Here is a 22,668-nt window from a genome sequence, read left to right as displayed (position 1 = left end):
ACATGTGGTAACAATATACTGATCAATAAATAAAGCAGAATGGTGTCTATTCACGACCCAATTATTACTCAGTCGGATTGCAGATCGGCCATGTTGAATGAAAAATCGGTGCATGCATAGTACAAAACATTTAGAAAAATAATGGCAACATTGGCATTTGGCGTCCATCTTTAATCCAACTATAATCTTTGATGTTTTGCTGTTGTGTTGTTTTATAAATTTTGTCACAAAAATATTAGCAAAACGTTGTTTTCTTCTGTTTTTTGCGTATAAACTACATTAACGTTAACATCTGTAAGTTATTTCATTAATATCACTCGATATTATTCTTTAATTTAGGTATTTATCAAAAGTGTCACAGTTTCATTATCGCTTGTTCTACTAAAAAGTTTCTCTGTAAATTGTTGCTATTGACCTAGGCGCTATAAAATAACCTTCGATTATTTCTGTATACCACTGTTTTAGTGCTATTTTACACATAATTTGTACTTTTTGACGAAATATTTAATCTCTTATCACGGCAGATGAGGTGTGAAAATGGATAGACTTGTTCAATTGCGGGGTGAACCCGGAGGCTCGCGCGACTCCTCTCTGGATAGTACAGCCTCTCCAAATGAAGCCTACATTACCGCTAACGAAAGCTCCAAATACTTTTCTTTGGGTGAAGAAGACTCCTCATTTGATATTTCACCAATAAAAGATGTCTCTTTAGCATCCTCTGCCGAGCCTGATAAAGCGATCACTGGAAATGACGAACTCATATCTAACCTGTCGCCGATTCCGAAAAAGAATGATCTGCTAGATAGTTACAAATTGGGTAAACAAATTGAAGCAGCCAATATTTTATCAGGAGGAGTGGCTATATTTGACGACAATGATAACTCGTATGATGGTGATGAACTCGTTATTGATGATAATGTTGTTGAAATTGATGATAAGTCTAATCCTGAAATGAAATTGATGGAGAATGCTGGGATTCCATTTCAAAAATCTGAGGATATGACTGACTCTATGGATAGTGAGGCGGCTGTTGCTAGTAAGGATACTGAGGTGATGCTGCAGATTGATGGGAAGAATGTCAATGCAATAGATATTGGCAATGGACTGTACCTGTACCGCAAGGAGGGCGAGGAGGAGCTGGCTGCAGTGCAGATTGCTGTGGATGACCCACAACAACCCAGCTTCAAGTTTTTGAAAGTGCGGTGAGTACCTTTACAAACTGTATTCAAATGTTTTATCTGTTTTTTTACTATTACTCAATCAATACTGGTCTAACTTAAATTAGCATTTTGGAAGAGAAAGAATAAAATATTATTGAAGAAAAAATTACACTCTATGAAGTATAAAAATAGTAAGAGTCATACAAACTTCTTGATACTGATATTTAATTGTCTTCAGTAAATATGAGCTCAATGATATTTTTGGCCTTTGCTTGCATACATACATTAGAAATAATAAATAATACAGAGTGTCCCATAATTCATTAATTTATTAATTGCTCATTACAGTGAAAATGAGGAAGGAAATTTAGAAGTTTATGAAGAAATAGAAATTGAAGTACCAAAAGAAGGGGTAAGATTTTCATTATTCCTAATATATTTATTTACTATTAAGTCTAATTTATTTAGTAAAAACATGTAACAAATCATACACTCACTGATTTCACTCTACCAAGAAGACCTCGAGTAAACAACATGGTGGCAACATATCAGTTGGCAGATTCCATTAAGTAAATGTTACTTCCTCTAATAAAACGCTTCTTTACTTGAATTATAACTTATATATATAATGCATATTCATTTATTCATTGCAAATTCACAAGCAGTTAGGTGTAACATACACGGTATTAGGTACATGTGACACCCTACAAGGGCACATCAACATATGAGGTGCCAACAGTTTCATTATAACAATATTATTAAGTAACATAGAAAATTATGAATTAAATAAGTTAAAGGTAACAAAATTATTATACACATGCAAAATTATTATATGATAATATATAGCACAGTCTAAATTATATATATATTTTAAAATTCTATTATTTATTAACTTAACGATAATGATTTGTTAACAATACAAATGAAATAAAGTACTCAAGTAAATACACAATACAACATACTTACCTAAGCATGTTATCCAACAATCTGTATATCTTGGTCATTATAAAACTTAAAACTTCAATATTATGAAATCATTTATTTAGTAGAAATAATTTTAATTGTTTTATAAAAGACTTTAAATTTTCTGTTTTTTTTTTGATAGTATTATTATTGTGATATGCATTTTATTATATTTTTCAGCCCTCGCAAGCAAAGACTGTTGAAAAGAGTGCTTCTCATGTTCCCATTAAAGACATCAACAAAGTCATAAATGATCCAACTGGAAATAAGTCTGTAGAGAGGAAGAAGCCTTTACAGCAGGAAACAGTGACACCTACAACAAGTAATGATATGGAACCCACTAACAAACTGGTACCTCCTGAAACCAAATCTGAAATAAACTTATTTGGAAAGACAATGAAATTGAATGAGACCCGTAAATCTCCAGTTATTCATTCTACTCCCAACAAGGAAGGTATACCTCTGACTAAGACCATGGTGGACTTGCAGTTACATCCCAATAGGCATTTGGACAATGTAAAAACTATTGAAGTGCATACAGATGGCAGTAATAAGCGACCAACAGATTCACTGACTAAAAATAAAGACGATGACTTAAAGCCTGAACATGATACATGTGAAATAGAGAAACCAGACATTGTAACTGAGACTAAAGAAGATCATTCAAAGAAACTAGTTGACATACAAGTTGAGAATGCGGGTCAAAAGGATATACAGATCATAGAAGAACTTGGAGCTGAAATGACTGACACAGTAGACATACCTAAATTCTGTACAAAAGTTGAAACAGAAGATATATCTAAGAAAGTAGAGGATACTCCAAAGAGTGAAGAGAAAACTGTTGATATTGGAGTAACTCAGAAAGTAACAAGTGCTACAGTAAATATTAAGGAAAATATAGATAATAAGATTAAGGAAAACGGGAAAGTTGATATGATTGAAAATGCAAATCAGCTATGTGATAAATTACCGGATGGCACTATCTGTGTTAAAGATGATAATTCTAATATAACTCCCTCAAAGGATATACAGACTACCAAACCTTGTTTGGAAGTAAGCAAGCCTGAGAGTTGCCAGATTCTTTCCGCGCAAGAAGCTTCGGAAATCAAAACTAAAACCGAAATTAAAGAGGCTTTTAGTTTAGAACAAACTTCTTCTAATTTGCCTGAAGAAACTGATTCACAGAAAGAAACAGACATTGAAGGGGGTAATCAAATTGAACCTAAAAATGCCGCAGATTCTAAGATAAACAGGGATAGCTCTGAAACATCTTGCAAAGATTTAGATATAAATCCTGAAGGTCAGCCCCATGAAACGCAAAATCCTATCGATATTGCTGGAACTGCTTTATCAGAACCAGCAAATAAAATGGAGAATCCCAAAGGAGACAATTTAAAAGAACTTAAACAAGGAACTCAATCTACCTTAGAAGTCCCGAAAAGTTTTGTGTCTGCTATAAATGATCACCCTGAGAAAGGAGAAAATGTCGAGAAAGGTCACAAAGCCCAAGATAAACAGAACATTATGGAATCCATTGCGAAACCTCAACAGAATATTACAAAAGCACAGGAGAAAACCAATAAAAAAGAAGACATTGATAACCCACCAAACAAAATTACGAAAGACGACGACAAACCAATATGTAAAGTGTCTGAAAAGGCATCTGAGCAAGCACAGAACATTACAAAAGGCCAAGCCTTACACATAAATAAAGAAGTCTCTGAAAGAGCTACACAGAGTATGTTTAAAGAGCAAGATAATAACATTTGCAAACAAGTTTCTGTACAAAATGTTTTGGAAAAGCAAGAGAACCTGAAAAGTAAAGATGTTTCAGAAAAGCCGTCACAAGATATTTTGAAAAAACTAGACAAGATAAACAAAGAGGTCTTTAAAAAAGCCACTCAAGATGTTTTGATAACCAAAGACAGACACTTAAACATAAATATTTCTGATAAATCTACACAGAATATTTCCAAAGACAAACAGATACCTAAAGAAGTCTCTGAAAAAAGGTCACACAATATTTTAAAGGATGATGATGGTAAACAGTTAAATAAAGAAATGTCAGAAAAACTTGGACAAAATATTACTAAAGACCAAGTTAAACAAAATAAGCAAGAAATTATTCCAAAATCTGTTCAAAATATTTCAATTGAGCAAGTCAAACAGAGTAATAAAGGAGTGACTGAAACACTTGTAAAGCAAAAAGAAGACGCTAAGCAGACAATTTTATATAAAAAGGAAATTATAAAAGACCACAAAGACAACGCGAATGATAATGTAAAAATAAATGAATCTGCAGTAACAATAATTAGCCAAACTAAACCTAATATTAAGAGGGAAACTACAAGTTTAGACCAACAACCTATTAAAATCAGTAATATTGCTGTTCCTTTCGGGAAATGGACTGAAGCAAACAGACAAGAGTTTTTAAATAAAATAAAGGAAACTAAGATTCCTACTACGTCTTCCAACACTAAGTCGTTAAAGCAGGCAAATGATCTAAATAGAAGGGATGTACTTAAAAAAATTGATAGCCAAAGGCAGTCTGCATGTAATGCCTTATCTCTCAAGACTCAAGAAGCTTCCAAACTAAACATTAAGAATGAGGCACCTACATTTATAAATAAACCCGCTGCCTCCCGTGAAACCAAGGTACCTGTGAAAACAGAATCACAAGTGTTAAAGAAACCACAACCACCTTTACCTAAACCAAGTGTAAAGACTGAAATAGCACAGACAAGTAAAAAAGTACTTCCTAAAGCTACAGTGGGTACTTTAAGTGTCAATAAACAAGAAGTACCACAGCGGAAAGAAATAAATAATCAAGATTTAATCGATAAAACTATAGAAGGTATTATAAATAGAGCTGTGACTACCACACATAAAGAGAGTTTACCAAAGGAAGTTATAAAACACAAATCGGAATCTATTTCTGTCGATAATATCAAACCGAAAGAAAAACAATCTTCGGCATTGGACGCCATAGAGTCGAAAATGAATGAATTACACGGAATTCCCTTTATAGAGAGACCCCCTCATGAATTGCCCAAAGTTTATCATCGCGATATTAAAACATATGCAAAAGCGGATTGCAAGAAGTTAGCTGCTAACAAGGTCAATAATAAGCCAAGTGTACCATTTGTTCAAAAAACTACTCAGGACACTATCATAGACTTGGACTCTGAAGATGAAGTTATTGAGCATGAGCCAATTACTGGAGACATTAACTTAAAACCAAAAAATATAGTGTCTAAAATTGTCGCATTACCAACTATCGATAAAGTAGCAGAACAAAGAAATATTGATGCTTCTAAGAAAGAAACTATCATCACTGAGAAAGATTTTGAGCAGTTTGCGAGAAGAAACTCTATTACTTATGAAAATCGTCTGACTGTTAATTTTGAAGGCAATAAACAACATAATGTGACACATAGTGTAGTACCTAAGGATACAAATAAAAAAGACGCCAAAAATGAAGTAGTTCCCCTTGAATCCAAAGCTGTGGTGCTTCCAAAGCAAAAACCAATAATGGTTAGTAACCCAATGAACACCATTCAAATTAATTCAAAGATTGTGCCTGTTAACGAAGAAAGTTATCAATCAAAATTGCAATTAGCTTATCAGTCTGCGCTGACTACTACAAAACGCCCGATGGAGTCACCTATAACCATAATTGAGGATAAACCTGTGAAAGTTGTATTTTTGGATTCCAATGCTGCCTTCCCACAAAATCAATTAAACGTACGAGGACGAGACCTATCACCGATGAAAAAACAAGTATTAGATAACGAGTCGATCACTAATAGTGTTGGTGACTCACTCGACTCTGATGTTCTCGACTCCATCGACGAAATCAAAACACAAGATGAACCAAAAGTCAAAAGTAAACATCAGCGGAAACAAGTTTTGACACCAGTTGAAACACCTGAATTAGAATTAATTGTTCCAAGAGATCTAGCAATAGATGAATCACCTAAAAAGAAACGAAAAATTGAAGATACTAAATTGGAGAAGAATTCTAAGGCTCTCGTGCCGAAAAAATCATATCTACTCGGCCGTAGTAACGTGGCTGAAGATTCTATGCGTCAACAGGATCAGTCTAAAAATACACTTAAAGAAACAGCAATTCAGAATAATGCTGTTGTTAGTCACAAAGATGCTGCTTCTGCAATAGATAACTTGGTTAAAGCCGCTGAATTAATAGAAACCCAATCCGAAACCTTAAAAGCTAGTCCTGCTGTGGTTAGCACTGATAATAGCCAGCAAGTAACAACCGTGAAGAGAGGCCGCGGTCGGCCAAGAAAGTACCCTTTGCCGGAAGGTACCCCAGCCAAAAGTAACGCATCGAGCCCACAGAAGAGGCCTCGCCTTATTGATGCCAAACAAAAGAAAGATTCGTTTACTACGGACGAAGATGACTCTGATGAAGATGACATAATGATTAGAGAAAACTGGACTATGGGAAAAATAAACGAAAACATTGTGTGTCCCATATGTAATAAACTGTTTCGATCTGAAAATGTTGTTTTCAAACATGTAAAACATTGCACTGGACCATCTCCTAACCGCTCCGACTCTGACAAACGAAGCACTCGGAGATCGAGGCTGCGGGACTCTGATTCCAAATCTATAAGTAGTAAATATGATGATGATGATGTAGATTCAGAAGACTCGGCACCAAAGAAAAGTACGCCGAAAAAGCGAAAATCTAAGGAAAAAAGCTCTGATGGTAAAGAAGACATAATTGTCATAGAAGATACCCCAATGAAAGAAAGGGCTGAGAAACGTGAAAACGCGAAATCACAAGAATCTAAAAAAGTGACAAAAACTAAAGCTGAGTATAAAACATCGATGCTTTCTTGTGAACACTGCGGTAAAACTTTCCGACAGTTATCCTATTTGGTAAACCACAAACTACTTCATAAGAAAGAAACTGCGAATAAACAAGCAGAAACCGATGCCCAAGTCGGTGATAAGTCGGTTTTCAGTTGCGAAGTGTGCAAGAAGGAATTCAGGATGCTACATCACTTAGTGCAGCATCGACTAATACATAATCAAAATAATGCTCCGTCTAGGCCATCTAGAAAGAGCTCTTATGAGCAAAGCGTAGACAACAAAAGCAAAAAAGATCAGGACTCTAAGCAAAATGAGGATTTAAGTGCAGCATTCCGTTGCGAGCAGTGCGATAAATCATTTCGAAAATTACACCATCTGGTTGAACATCGCGCGACTCATTCATGCATTAACAAACAGAAGAGCACGTCTCAGGTTCAGCCCAGTGCTGAGAAGGGGTCACCTACGCCGCCTTACAAGTGTGACATTTGTAAGAAACCTTTCCGAAATTTGCATCAATTAATCGAACATAGAGAACAACATGTGGAAACAAGTTCTGACAAATCAGATGATAAAAGTGTTAAGAGTGTTAAAAGTAGTCTATCCACGAAAGATATTATCCATGAATGTCCCCTTTGTTACATGGTCTTTCCTAATGAGCATTCATTGAATAAACATTCAATAAATTGTCAAAGGAAAAAGAAACAGACTGCTGCGAAACAAGCTAAGCAATTGGAGGAAAATAAGAATGATATTACCGAAAAAAGCGAAACTGATAAAGAAAAGGCAACTGAAGTTGAACTTGAACCAACTCCGGCTGTTAAAAATATCGAACAGGTTACCACTTCCGAAAAGATGGATGATAAGTCGGTGCCTGTTATTGAAAAAGAAGTTCAAGAAATACCAGACAAAGAAGCCAGTTTATCTAAGGATGGCATGAAGCTTTCGGAGCAAATTACTTTGCCCAGTAAGAGAGATTCTGAAGAACCCATAAGCTCTATTGCGGAAGCTACCGAAAATGCGCCAAAAATACCACATAAAATTAAGAAAGTGGCACCGAAATCCGAAGACGATCTTCCACTCAAAGTTATTACTGCGGCCAAAAAGAAATTATTTGTAAAAGGCAAGGGCTCTTCACCTGTGATAAAACGAGACAAACCCAATATTGCACCCGACAACGTGCCTGAAAGTGCGGCAGTTGAGTCGAGTGATGATGACGAGGTACGTTACATGTTAAATCCAGATTTCATTGAAGAAAACTTGAAGGGGAAAGTATTTATGAAAGTTAAAGCGCGGAAACGCAACTCTCTTCAAATCGAAAGACCGAATTCCAAAGATTTAGTAAAGAGGCGAACCTCGCTACAACATCCACCTAAGATTCCACGTTTAAAGGCAAAATTGACTGAGAAGAGTGACATAATCAACACACAAGTAAACACTTCAAGAAATACAAAAGTGGAGCCCGTGTCTTCTACAGATTCGGACGACAGTGATGTTAAATATTCTTTCCCTGAAAAGCCTACGCAGACCACAGAGCCAGAAAAGACACCCAAGGAAAAGAGAAAACCGCTCGGCGAGAAGCGAAAGACCCTCAGCGGCATAGCGAGGAGGAAGTCGTTAGGAAAATCGGTAACAGCGAAACACAAAGAAAAAATATCGCCTGTGAAAGAAATTAAACGACGTGAGTATTGTTTTAATTTTCTTTATTAACGATTTAGTCCTTAGTTATCATAAAATGCACAGTTTTTCAACTATAGTTTACATCCGGCTTTGAATAATAGTTTTTATTCTTATTTGGATCCGTTCGACCCGATGTGTCCATGAAGGGCAATATTAAATGTAAAGTGACTGATTACAGGCAGAGGGGAGGTGGAGCACCGCTGCGACTGCGGGCAGCTGTTCAACAGCGCGGCGCTGCTGGCGCGACACACGTCGCTGGCGCACACGCCGCCGCGCGTGCGCCGCCGCCGCCTCGACGACCAGCCGCCCGCCGCCCCGCTCGCCCCCGCCGCCCCAGCCGCCCCCGCCGCGCGCAAGTCCGCGTCCGCCGGCAAACCTCAAGCCACTGACTCGAGGAAATCCAGCGCCCGAAGCGACGGCGGCAAGCCCCAAGCCACCGACTCGAGGAAGTCCAGCGCCCGCAGCGACGCCGGCAAGCCGGGCCGCCCCCCCGGGAAGCCGGCGCGCCGCTCGGTCCGCGACGCGTCTCCCGCGGGGGCGACGTCCGCTTTGAAGGCGCGAAAGTCGGCCGCGCACCGAGGTGTGCCCGTGCCCGAGAAAATGAAAAAGATTATAGATAAACTGAGGAAGTGAGCCGGCGCGGGCGCGGCAGGACTGAATTATTCGGGAGCGGAAGCCGGGCACGGAATAGACGAATCGCTAGATTATTTTAGATAAAATGCAACGCGACGCTCACAATAATGTAACAGACGGACCATGTAATATATATAGAAGTATTTTTACAAATCTAGTGATCTACCATCGAATAATATTTTTGGTAATGTTGCAGCGTTGATCTTGTCTATGATATGTAAATGAGCGAACTAAAAATCATAGATTATAATTTTGTCAATTCGATCTATTTAGACGTTTTATAAGAGTAAAATATTTATGTTTTCGTTAGTATTAAGAGTCAGCCTTTGTTATTGTAGAAAGTGCAATTTCAGTTTGTATTTTCGTGTGCGTCACACGTAGATGATTATTTAATTTACTGGTTTGAAATACTTTTGTAGATGAGGTCTAATTGTTTTTAAGTCTTAATTAATGAAAGTGGAGATGAGCGACATTGATGAATTCTATGTTGACTTCCCCAGCCAAATATTGAATGAGCTAACATAGCTAAATCTACCGATTTTCTATATCAAATATATGGACTATGTAGTTATAATTGATGCGTTCGTTGATGTTGGTGACAAGCATGGCGCGAGCGCGGAAAGCGTGACTTGGCGTCCCGAATTGCAATATGGTGATTTTGTGTCGGAACAATTACGAGGTCGCTTGCTTTACACGATTATCGTCTGAAGCTCAAATTCGACTAAATATAAATTGTATTTACACCGACGAGTAACTCGTGGCGTTTTAAAGAATATGAATATCAATAATTTGTGAATACAGAAGGAATGCTTCTACAGCAACCCAATATTAGAGATGTTTCTCTAAATACAAGATATTGGAATGAAGGTCAATAATCAGTTATCAAGTTAAGAATTCATTATCAAATAACTTGTATTAAGAGTATGTACATTAAGTTGTTATATGTTATGTGTAAGAATTCACCTACCTTTTAACTGTAGGCATAATAATTGTATCCGTGTAATTTTAAAAATATGTGTCTATATAAAAATACACCACTCATCAAATGTCTAATATTTGCAGTTGATACATTGCAGGTCTCTATGTTGTAGTTTCCAAATTGCAAGTGGGAGTTTTTGATTAGTAATTGTGGAGCTTTTTGGTGCGGGATTTAATTATATAGGAAAAGATAATAATTGTATTATTGAAAGATGTATCAGCGGCTGTACTGTGCCCGCCCGCGCAAACTTTCAAAGATATTGCTGCGGTTTCAACTGTTTCAATTTTGTAATACTAGTGAACTAGGACCAAAATTATATACATTCTGTTTGTATGGTAATATAATTATTATGTTGTTTTTAATTTAATATAATGTTTATGATAATTCGTGACTAATGAAAAATAATTTTAATCGATTTCGAAAATACAAATTGTATGTCATCTCGTAAAATACAATTATGTTTTAGAAGCATTTAAAGAGTTTTATAATGTAGATGGATATCATTATTTTTAATATGATGATGATGATGCAATTTTATGGGTTAAATATAATACAAATAAATCAGTAATGTATTTTTATTTTATTTCATACACATACATAATTTAGGCGAAATATACACATGCTGTGTTGCCGAACTATCGATCAACGTTGGCAACCCTAACCCGTTCAAATGGTTGGTTTAACCTCTCTCGCATATAATGTCGACTATGCTGGGCTCCATAAGCTGCGGGTCGACACAGCGCAGCTGCGCGGAGGCGAGCGCGTCCTCCAGCAGCGCCGTGAGCAGGCGCTCGGTGCGCGGCGGGGCGGCCGCCGCCAGCCGCGCCTGCAGGAAGTGCGCGTCCACCTGCAGCTGCTGCAGCCCGTGCCGCCCGAACGTGCGCACCCGCACGCACTCCACCAGCGCCTTCAGTGCCACCTTGAGCGCGCCCTCTGCCAGCGCGCCGCGGTCCGCGCCCGCCGGCCCGAACACCTCGATCCGCTCCGAGAACAGCCGGTTAATCGGCGAGAAAGCGGTCGTCGTCCGCGACCAGATAGTACGTCGGCTGGAGTCGCTCGACGGCTTGACGCTCGCGGGGAACAGCTGCGCGGCGGCGGCGTCGGCGCCGGCGAGCGTCTCCACGACGCGGCGGCACACGGCGCGCGGTCCGCGCGGCTCCGGGGCGCGCAGCCAGTCTCGCGCCAGCACCGACACGCGCAGCATCTGGGCCGCCGTCTGCCCGATGTGCGCCACCTCCGCGTCCAGCGCCGCCTGCGCCGCACTAGACAGGCACACGGTCACGCCGCTCGTGTCGCGGTTCTCTATCGTCACCCCAGGGGCTGCTTCCTCCAAAAGTTTCAGGAGATGACTGTGCAGTGTGGTCACTCCATTCTCTTGCATCTCCAGACATAACTTGGCTAGGATTAGGAGTAATTCAAATGGAATGTTATTTGAGCTTTGAGGCCCAGCCATTTTCTTAACCATGTCGGATAAGTTGACCATTGTCTCCGAGATTACCATCCAACAGGCATCAGCAACCGCTTTCACACACCAAGGTTTCAAACCGAATGACAGATTATTTTGTAGGAATGCCATAAGATCTAGAAGTGATGCTTGAACTTTCTGCATCAGATAAACTTGTAGAGAATTCAGGATATCTTTGAGGTCCGCATTCTCTGTGCCTTTACTGGCGAGAGACTGTCTCACTCTCATTAGGCTGTCTTTGAACTGAGTCTGTATAGATTGGTACTGCCCTGTAGCCTTCTGGTTGATACACTGAATTACGACCTCTACAGCCTTATCGGACATTGTATCACTTGAAATTATTTCTCTCATTGCTTGCAACTTTCTAAAAAACTTATCTAGACCTCTTACCAAGATTTCTGTTCCATTGTTTTCTGGCCTTTTCATGACTTCTTCAAATAAGTGGAATACTTGGGTCATAACCTTGTTAGCAAATTCTGGGAGAGTAGTATTACTATTCTGGAATAATTCATGATAACATGATATAACAATACCTATATCAGCTAGAAGTGAATTATTACATTTTTCAACCCACTCTAAAATGTCTGTGATCTCTACCATTGCACTCAAAGTCTGCAAATGTTTATCGAGTCTATTCTCAGCACAGTTTAAGAATATGTCCTGGAGAGATGAGTCAGTTTCTTGCAGCTGTCTCAACAGCCCTACACTTTCAACAAGCTCTGATGCAGATGCGTCAGGATTGAGTAATCTGTCTCTTAAAGTTTTTTTTAGTTCAGAAATTATTTCATAGCATTCTGTCTGGATGCTTTGAAATGAAGGTTGATTTCCATACTTCAATAGGACTCTTTGAGCGTGTGTATAGTCGTGGACGGCGTCTGCGTAACGATTTTCTATGATTGCTTTATTTAGCTGTGAGGGCAGCAGAAATAAGAATTGTAATTTGTCCAGCAGCTGTCTTGTCCCACACAATCTACTTACATTATTACCACTTTCTTTTAATGATTCGGAAATCTGTGCGCTGAATGTCGTTATTTTATTCATGTTGTCGCTCAATTTATTCATTTCTTCTTGCATGATTTGGAAATCTGAACGCATTTTTCTTACGGTTTCTGTTGCTGAAATGAACTTGTTATAGTTTTCATAAACTAAAGTTTGCATCTCCGATTGCAGAAACTGACTCTGGGTAACAATTTCAGCTTCCTTGTCCATTATTTGCTTTAAATTTGCATGTTTCATGAGACGATCTAGGTACAAATCGGGATTGAAGTTACTTCCATCTATATCGAGGGGATTTTCACTGTTCTCTTTAACTTCGGCCATTGTGGTGGCGGGCTGTAGTTAAATTATTAGATATATATTCGTATAGTATTATTTTATGTGTCTTGGAAATAATTAAATAAATTCACACCAATATTATAAAAGTCCAATAATATTGTGAAGTGTCAAACATCGTCAACAGTCAGTCGAGTCCGGTTAATGTACATCCACGTAATGTACGACCTGATAATCCGTGTACATAACAATGTACACGGAATACGTGCGTGTACAATCCATGGTCGGGAAATATTGGCTGCGAATTATCAGTCCGTACACGGATTGCCCATCCGTGTAATGTACATCCAAATAATTGGAAGCCAAGATGGCGGCCACCTATTCTATCAGCCAATCAGGGGTCAGTATCATAGACACAAAACTCCATTGCTATGCGTCGTTTTAATTAGTTAACCGTGTAGCTACATTAGGCAATTTTTTATTATCATAATGTTAGACAAGGACAAAATATAGGCCCAATAGTGCCCTCAGCTTTATTTGTTGAAACCGACCACATTATATGGCTTTTTGGCGGGAACGGAAACGGTACGGCTGCTTTCTTCATTGAATAATCTAAATAATTAATACGAAATGGTGTTTAATGGTCGCATTAAGTTAGTCGGAAAACATTGGCGATAGTTTTATTATATCTGAATATTTAATAAACGAAGTGTACCTACCTATTTTCGCTTCGTTCCAACAAGCCGCTTCATTACTTATTAATTCGTTTATTTAATTCGTTTCTTTAATTCGGACTTTTTTTTTTGTTTCTTTAATTAGTTTATGCGGACTTTTGAGTTAATTCGTTTGGGGTTCGGAGTAGGAGTCTACTCCGAGGGTGGGGGCTTAGGTTTCATCATCATCACCTTTCATCATTACATTAATCATCAAGAAAAAAAATACGTAAGACATGGCTGTATGGGCATAGTTCCCTTTGCCTTACCCTTCGGGGAAAACCAAAATAAAAAAATAGTAGCTTTGTAGCAATTTTAGCCTTTTTCAGCCTAAATCGCCTCCCCTTTTCACCCTATAAAATTTATTTATTTTCAATTGGAAGGGGAATTTGAACATGATGAGTAGTGCTATTTATTATTTTATTTTTTAATGGATTGTTTTTTTGGATCTCATGTAATCAGAGTACATTCTTGCACAAATTGATGTCAGATTTTTTTCGTGACAATCACCCGCTTTCTTTATCTAGGGCGTCGAGGAATGGAGTAAATGGGTGCATCTGAAATAAGAAACACAAAATAAAAAAATAATAATAACCTCACAACAGCTCTAAATCGACAGAAACAAATAAACATCCTACAACGCCACACCCATACCTAGTCCATTCTGTTGAGGGAATTATTTTTTTGTGTTCTATCTGTAGATAAATATAGAAAGTGAAACAATATCAAAATAATTGCCTAAAATAAAATAATAAATAGCACTACTCATCATATTCAAATTCCCCTTCCAATTGAAAATAAATAAATTTTATAGGGTGAAAAGGGGAGGCGATTTAGGCTGAAAAAGGCTAAAATTGCTACCAACCAAAGCTACTAACTTCCAAGGCATATAATTCAATTTAAAAAAAGAGCTGTCATGTTCTATAAGAGCAGTTTCCACAGAGCAATTTTTTTACTATGGAACATTACCGTCTAGTGCGTAGCATCTCTACTTGGTCTGTGGTATAAATATATAAATATGCTCTTATAAAAGTAATTATAAAATATTAAAATAAACTGTTTCAAATGTGTAAATTTAATTACCTACTGAAATGACTGGACTTTCATTTTATTTTGTATTATATTATATGGCCAGGTTTCAAGACTTAACCCATGTCGGGTGATGGTTTATTAACCAATCTATTATCACATAACCAATCCTTACAAAATCCTTATTAGTCTTGTAAAAATAATATAGAATATTTTCAGTTGCTTGTCTTCGCTGCACTGGCATATTGTAAAAATAGACAGCGAAATTGTGTTATTCCTGACTTTGGGTCATATGGACTGGGCAATTATGATTTTGGGTTCTTTCTGACAAAAAGAGTCTAGTATGAGGGAATGGTTTGTTAACCAATCCATTATCTACATAACCAATCCTTGTTAATCTACCGGTCAATTTATACAAAAATGTAGAATATCTTCAATTGCCTGTCTTCTCGGGTATTTTCCTGGCTTACGGATTGGGCAACCATATCTGACTTAAGATTTGTATCAAAAATTGTCTTATAACAAATGGTTCTAATTTAATTACCCCACAAAGGATTGTGCACGGGACTGAGTTTATGTATTATTGTAAACGTGAACAGCTGGTAAGCATGGCTCCTGTCCACAAACTTTAAGTCCTGACAAACATTTTGATAAAACAACTTTCAAACCTCCAGACTTTTTTTTATAAACTGTTTATTAGCTTTGGTTTATTAGGATATACTAACATACTGTGATAAAAGTTAACGGCTCTTCGTTTGTTCGTACATTTATTTAAACGTATAAAAATAGAATAAAAAACAAACGAGGTTACCAACAAGCCTGTTTGACACCGTTTCTCTCGCTATATCTTAATAGAGTACATTCCTACTGCGTGTAAACGTAGCACAACCACAAATAATAGATTGATCAATTAACCAATAGGCGACGAGCGCGATCGACCAATAGGAGGAAGTGTACACGGAATATTTGGATGGGCTTTATCACCTTGTGTCGCTTTTGTCCAAGGTGTTAATTCGCAGCCACGGAATGTACGCGATGATAATCCGTGTACATATGGTCACGGAATATTTGGATGTACATTACTCGGTTGGGCTTTATCATGGTCGTGCATTACAGTTTCCCCAGTCAGTCAACCGAGTCAACGTCACGTTTCTTTTTTTTCGATTTGCCCATTGGCATTGGCCCATTCGGGCAGGCAAAGAGAACTTAGCCCATACATCCTGAATATTTTAATTTCCACCTACCTTCTTTTTTGATTTGACAGGAAGGCTTTTGATGAGCTAAACATCATACCGTACTATTTCACAAACAAGAAAATAGAATAGAATCATACCGTACCGTACAAGATACAATAATAACAGCGTATAAATAACATAAACAGTCTATATGTATACCTATAGGTCTGCTAGGAGGCCCGGACCTCCTCTTATTCAGCTGGGGTATGGAGCATATTCCGCCACACTGCTTCACTGCGGGTTGGTGGAGGTGTTCAAGCCGGGCGCGGGCCCGGGACCAACGGCGGTGAACGGCGGCACATCTTATAGAATCGTGTTATGTGCTAGCTTGTATTGCAATGATGGTGACGTAAAAGAAACGTAGTCTACATAATACATAAACTTACTACGGTGCAATAGAGCGGGTTGAGGCGTTATAATTCCGGGTTCGAATCCCGGTGGGGACACATAACCAAACTAGGGAGTTTGCTTAGGACATTGCAATAAATATCTTATCTTGCACGCTGATCACGCTGAGTCCGAAAGCAAGATGATCCGTTAAGCAGTCGGTCCCGGCTACTATTTAAAAATGTAAGTATGCAGGCGTTACAAGAGCATATGACATTAGGGTTATTGAGGCCGGTCACTGATCTTACAATTCATACGAGAGAAGAGGATAATTCCAGGCGGGTACACACACACCGGACACTCCACACTTAAATCTAATTCTTACCGTGTGCCGTCTAACCGTGTAAGTGCGGGCGAATGGGACAGTCTGAGCGCGCTGACGCTTATTCTTTAGCGGGTTACGGCCATTTGGAGTACAGTAATTCCCAAAGAGGTTGAGTTGAGGTCGTATGGTATTCTTCATTCTATTGCCCGAGTCTGATGATCTGGGGAGTTAAAATCGCCACATCGAAGCGATTCATCTAAGAAAGCAATATTGGTATTTGACATTTGTTTGCATTGCGCACTTACTTTTATATGCGCAAATGTCAAATTGCAACATTGCTTTCTTAGATGAATTGCTACGATGTGGCCATTTTAACCCCCCAGGTCTCGTCAAAATCCGTCTCGGCCTCAGCGGATCGTTATACTGATAATTTGATAATCGAATTCGGTAATATCCTCTTCAAACAAATAGATGGCTAATCGAAATTCTAAGAAACCGACAGAGGTACACAATTTGGTAAACCAGAATCATTCAATAATAAATCATGGGTTGGGTATTTATCGTTGTAATGATAAATAGATTAATGATTCATTGATACCTATCTATCTATTAACGTACGTCTATTATATTATCGTCTTACTTACTTAATAATAGGCCACACTACACGTGTTTTACATATCGGTCGACGATATGATATGATCGCTCATTTGTCCTTCCTATGTTTTTGAAGGAAAATCCGAAGTTTTACAGTTATCGCCTTATTCGCCGATAGGAAATTCCCAACGTAGGCAAATCTTTATCTGGCCATCCTGTTTTGTGTAGAAAGAGTTACGACATACTCGTAGGTTGATTGCGTAACTTTAGTTGATCTTGTTTGTCTGAGTAATGTCCGTTCATGCCAAGATCAATCAACGTTTCAGACTTTCTGTACATCTCTAAAGCTTAATGCACAATGGCGGCTTTAGGGCGATGCGAGCGATGCGATGCGAAATCAACCAAGACAGTCTACCTTAGGTAAATTTCGGTGCCCGTAACCTAATCGAAAAATATTGTATTTTGAAGGGCAGAGGGGGCGCCACTTTGAGGTGTCACACACACCACCTTAATGTTTTGCTAGTGTTGATGCAATCGCGGAACCAAATCTAAGAGCCTTCAAATCAAATGAAATCAATCAAATCAAATATACTTTATTGCACAGAACTAAAATTTCAACAATCAGACATAACATGAATGCAGTACAATTTGGGCGGCCTTATTGCTCTAGAGCAATTTCTTCCAGGCAACCAACAAAAGGAAACAAACATTTACAACTTGGATGCGGGATGCCTTCCCTCTTAGTCGTTTCACTTGAGCGTTGGGCTCACGATACGGAGGTCCCGGATTCGAATACCGTCGGGAAAATCGACCAAGACTGGTTCACCCTGGCCGCAAACTAACTTCATCGGGTTAGATTGCGGCCACATAAAACTCATACCGGGTGGCCATAAACACCATTTTAAAAAGATTCAAACAGGTAAATTGCGGTGGCCGTAAACTAAGCCGTAAACCTCCTAAGACCGAATGTTCTTTATAAATCCAAACCCCATTGTTTAACTATTGTGTCTGGAAATCTCGGTCTTAAGAGGTTAAGGAGCAGAGGGGTGCCATTATGAGGTCTCACACCACCTAAATATTTTGCTAGGGCCGCCACTGAGCATGGGATTAACTGTCTGGCAACTAAATAATATTAGGCAGCCAAATTATTAAATTGTATAAAAAGAACGTCTAGGACCCTGTGCCGAGGTTTACTTGCAGCTTCTTTTCCCTGGCTACACAGACACACACAGGTTATACAGGTTGTGAGCAACTGCAGTAGTTTTACGTGGACGAGACGTTCGCTATGTAAAAATGACGATTCATTGTGTAAAACTAAAGTGTAAGTATGTTACTAAACCTACAGAGAAAATACAGGATGTTAGTGACATCGTAACGAAAACTTTGAGGGATGATTCAGACCATGATTCTGAGTTAATATCAAGTGGAATTTTCCGTCGCAAAATTCATGTTATTTTTTTAGTTTTTTTTAATTATTTTCAATTCTATACTTTTGCGATGGAAAATTCCACTTGATATTAATTTAGAATAATCAGCTGAATCATCCCTCTCAGTACTCGTTACGATGTCATTTACACCCCATACAAGTACATACAGGTAGCCATACAAGTAGGTATGGGTGTTAGTGACACTGTAACGAATACTGAAGGGGATGATTCAGACCATGATTCTGAGTCGATATCAAGTGGAATTTTCTGTCGGAGAAGTCATGAAAATTTTAGAGCTTATTTAAATTATTTTCCGTTCCATACTTTTGCGACGGAAACCTCAAAGTTTTCGTTACGATGTCACTAACACCCTGTATATTTTTGAATGAATAAGCAATAATTAATAATAATTAATGTATGTGGGTTTCGTGAGGTAACCCCCATGCCCGAGAAATGAATTTTCGTAGGTAGGTATGTGACCTGTATTGGGCTGGTTTTCCATTCGCGGATTGGAAGGTCAGACATGCAGTCGCTTCTGTAAAACCGGACCTGTCAAATATTCAGATTAGGTAAGCGGACCCTGTGAATAACGGGATATTTCCAAAAAGACAAGATGTCAATATACTTTTGCGTGTTAATGATAATGACTTCCGGTGTTCGAAAAACCTACTCAATACGCATCTACGTGTAACCTACGTTTTGCAATAACAATGTTCTTTCGACATGATCTATGATGATATTGATGATACAAATTAATCAGTTTATAAATCACAGAATAAAGAGATAAGATTAATATAATTAAGTTAAGTACTAGTAATATAAATAAGGGCCCGTGAGGATTCATGTCATAGTTTTCAAGAGAAGCAATATGCGAGCTGGTTTAGTGTTGTTACTCGGCGTTGCCGCTGTGGCGGGTAATATTGCGATTTTTTTATTAAACTTTTCTTTTGAGATTATACTAACATCAAATTACTCTCCTACTAAAATTTCAGTCCGTCTTCGCTGTCCCGAATATGTGTGCATTTTGTCTCTACTTAGCTAGATAGAGCCACCACGGAGAGCATCTCATTATTTTGACTTAAGTAATTACTTCCTTACTTTCTGTTTACCTTACTTACTTCCAGCTTGACTTACTTACTGTTTTTATCTGTTTCGTAAGTCGTGACTTTCAAACGGCAAATATGGTAAAAGAGATTTATTTTGGCCTGCTTTAAGGTATTATACTATTTCTGGGCAAAGGCTTTCCTCCATTGCGTGATGCCCTGCACGCTTTCCTGCAGGACTGGTAGGAGGAAGTATTGGAAAAAGAATCCTGGTAGAAGCTAATGAGCGTATTTTTTTCTCCTATCCAGCTTTCCCCCACGACCCAAACAGGATCGTCGGCGGCTCAGTAACTACAGTCAACCAGTACCCGTTTGCGGTGGCATTGCTGGCGTCGTGGTCCGGAGCCGGAGTCTTTGGACAGTCCTGCGGTGGCACCATCATCAACAATAGATCTGTCCTCAGTGCTGCTCATTGCTTCGTGTAAGTTTTATTGCATTGACTAATGTATTAATAAACTAATCTCAGCTTCCGGACTGCCCTCAAGATCATGTCAATGTGTCAGTTCTTATATAAAAACATGGACTTGAGCATGATCTTGCGGGCAGTCTCAGCTGAGATTAGTTTATTAATACCATCCTAAGTATCACATATTTAGCATAGGTTACCTACTTATATTAGTTTATTAGGTGATTCTCTGTCCGCGGTCCTACGGTGCACCGGCTTGCTTCTCAAACGGAGAGCATTGATTCGAACTCCGGTATCGGACTTGCACCAATGGGTTATTAATTTATGTTACGGGCACTTTCCACAAACACAGTTTACTCGACCATTATAGACGGCAATACCGCTTGCCACCTACCACTTTCGCTTGGGTAGCTACTTAGGTAGTTCATCTTACGATGGATGTAGCTTATATTTATGTGTTAATTACTGGGCTTATTTTTTGCAGAATGCTGTCTTTGCCGATTCAATGGCGCAGTCGTATCGGGTCTTCATTCGCGAGCAGCGGCGGCAGTGTGTTCACCACGGCCCAGATCATCAGACATCCGAGCTACAACTCGGCGATCCAAGACAATGATATCGCCATCTTGCGCGTGTCAGGCACCATCGCATGGGTTCCCACCGTCGTCGCCCCCGCCAGCATTGCCGGCGCCAACTACAACCTCGGAGATAATCAAGTCGTCTGGGCTATCGGATGGGGACGCACTTCTGTACGTTTTTTTAATACTCAACTCGTTTACATACTCGTTTTTATTTCATCATCATCAATTTAAGAGCCACGCTCTTGTCGGTGTAGCATTTTCCATTCCAGTCTATCAAAGGTCAATTCCTTGACTTCCCTATAAGACACGACGTTAACCTTGATGAGAAGAGAGGAAGGGGTAGACCTAGGAGAACATTTATGAAACAAATAAAAGAGATACTTAGGATGGTATTAATAAACTAATCTCAGCTGAGACTGCCCGCAAGATCATGCTCAAGTCCATGTTTTTATTTAACTCGACCATTATAAACGGCGATACGGCTCACCACCTATTGCGATGGTCTAACAGAAAGCTCGGTGAGGTGTGGGTTCATATTAATTTATTACATGTCACAAATATAATTAAGATGGGACCTACAGTGTGTAGTTCATTTTCGATAGATTTACCTCTGACAACCGCAATTCGGATATAAGTAGTCGACCTTATTTCAGGTTCTCTCTCTATTTAAGAGCTGCGCTTTTGTCGGTGGAGTAATCGCCATTCCTCTCTTCTTCCCGCCAAAACCTTCACCTCCCGATACGACACGACCTGCACATTCTCTTTTATTTGTTTCATAAATGTTCTCCTAGGTCTACCCCTTCCTCTCTTCTCATCAATTTGTCCTTCTATTATGTCAGCTTATGTATATTAAAAAAAGTCTGAATCTACGAAACGTTAAACCGTTTCAAAAAGTACGTTTTTGTACAATGTAAGCCATAAAAAGTTAACGATGATTTTTAAATTTCACTTTTTACGCTTTTGCACTAATACAGTTGGGTCGACCATAGACGGGGATACGGCTCACCGCCAATCACGTTGGTCTAACAGAAAGCCCGCTGAGCCATGAGTATTTAGTTCATCTTGCAATGTGTATGTACCTCTGACTACCCCAAATGGGATGTAGTTGTGAGCTTATGTTATGTTCAAATTTCAGACGGGCGGTGCTACATCGGAGCAGCTGCGCCACGTTCAGATCTGGACTGTGAACCAGGCGGTGTGCGTGCAGAGATATCGCCAACTGGGGCTGCAAGTGACCGACAACATGGTGTGCGCCGGGTGGCTGGACGTTGGGCAGCGCGACCAGTGCCAGGGCGACTCCGGCGGTCCTCTCCTACACAACAACGTCGTGGTCGGCGTCTGTTCCTGGGGCGACGAGTGCGCCCACCCATACTACCCCGGCGTCAACGCTCGCGTTTCCCGCTCTTCCGCTTGGATCGTCGCCAATTCTTAAACGACAATGTTTGCCTCGCCGGCAAATGATGATTAAATTAAATAAATGTTAATTTAAGTACTTATATTCTTGACTATTTTTTCTGTACTCTCAAATTATCAACAAAATATCTCGTAATATCCTCTCCTGTTCCTTATTTTCTGTACATTAGCGCTGATTCCTAAAAACATGATAAAATTTTAAGTTATGCCTGTCATTTTGTTATCCATTGTTGTGTTGTTATTGTCTTGTATCCCCATTTCAACGCGGTAAGAACCCGTTATTATGTACTCTCTTATCCGCTGAAAAAGGAAAGGGACGGGTAATCGACAAGCATAAAATTTATGGAACACATGTCAATTATAACCCATAAAATCGTCGCTAATGTCGCGAACTGACGTATCTGCAATTTTCGCGGAAACTGATTTGCACCTTTTGCAATTGTCAATAAGGCACAGATAGATCATTTTAGCAAAAATTGACAGATACGTCAGTTAGCAAAGTCAGCCAAGATATATTACCCAAGTCAAGC

The 22,668-nt window shown here is 39.1% G+C and overlaps 3 protein-coding genes across 3 annotated transcripts; 2 read left to right on the top strand and 1 right to left on the bottom strand.

Annotated features, from left to right (window-relative positions):
- Nucleotides 1-168: 168 nt before the first annotated feature.
- Nucleotides 169-10,047, top strand: LOC126369597 (uncharacterized). Its single transcript, XM_050014082.1, has 5 exons — nt 169-294; nt 525-1,202; nt 1,509-1,572; nt 2,304-8,640; nt 8,818-10,047. The coding sequence occupies exons 2-5, from the start codon at nt 538-540 to the stop codon at nt 9,270-9,272; spliced, it is 7,521 nt and encodes a 2,506-aa protein (XP_049870039.1). The 5' UTR covers nt 169-294; nt 525-537; the 3' UTR covers nt 9,273-10,047.
- A 765-nt stretch (nt 10,048-10,812) lies between these two features.
- On the bottom strand, nt 10,813-13,175 carry LOC126369622 (vacuolar protein sorting-associated protein 51 homolog). The gene has a single exon (XM_050014131.1). It carries the CDS (start codon nt 13,034-13,036, stop codon nt 10,931-10,933), a length of 2,106 nt encoding a protein of 701 aa, XP_049870088.1. The 5' UTR covers nt 13,037-13,175; the 3' UTR covers nt 10,813-10,930.
- A 6,289-nt stretch (nt 13,176-19,464) lies between these two features.
- On the top strand, nt 19,465-22,223 carry LOC126369704 (trypsin CFT-1-like). The gene is made up of 4 exons (XM_050014272.1): nt 19,465-19,552; nt 19,991-20,162; nt 20,632-20,893; nt 21,861-22,223. The coding sequence occupies exons 1-4, from the start codon at nt 19,507-19,509 to the stop codon at nt 22,155-22,157; spliced, it is 777 nt and encodes a 258-aa protein (XP_049870229.1). The 5' UTR covers nt 19,465-19,506; the 3' UTR covers nt 22,158-22,223.
- The last annotated feature ends 445 nt before the right edge of the window (nt 22,224-22,668 follow it).

Source organism: Pectinophora gossypiella, chromosome 9 (assembly GCF_024362695.1).
Source record: "Pectinophora gossypiella chromosome 9, ilPecGoss1.1, whole genome shotgun sequence".
NCBI lineage: Eukaryota > Metazoa > Arthropoda > Insecta > Lepidoptera > Gelechiidae > Pectinophora > Pectinophora gossypiella.
Note: the sequence above shows the minus strand (reverse complement) of the source record. Positions and strands in the feature narration are given on the sequence as shown.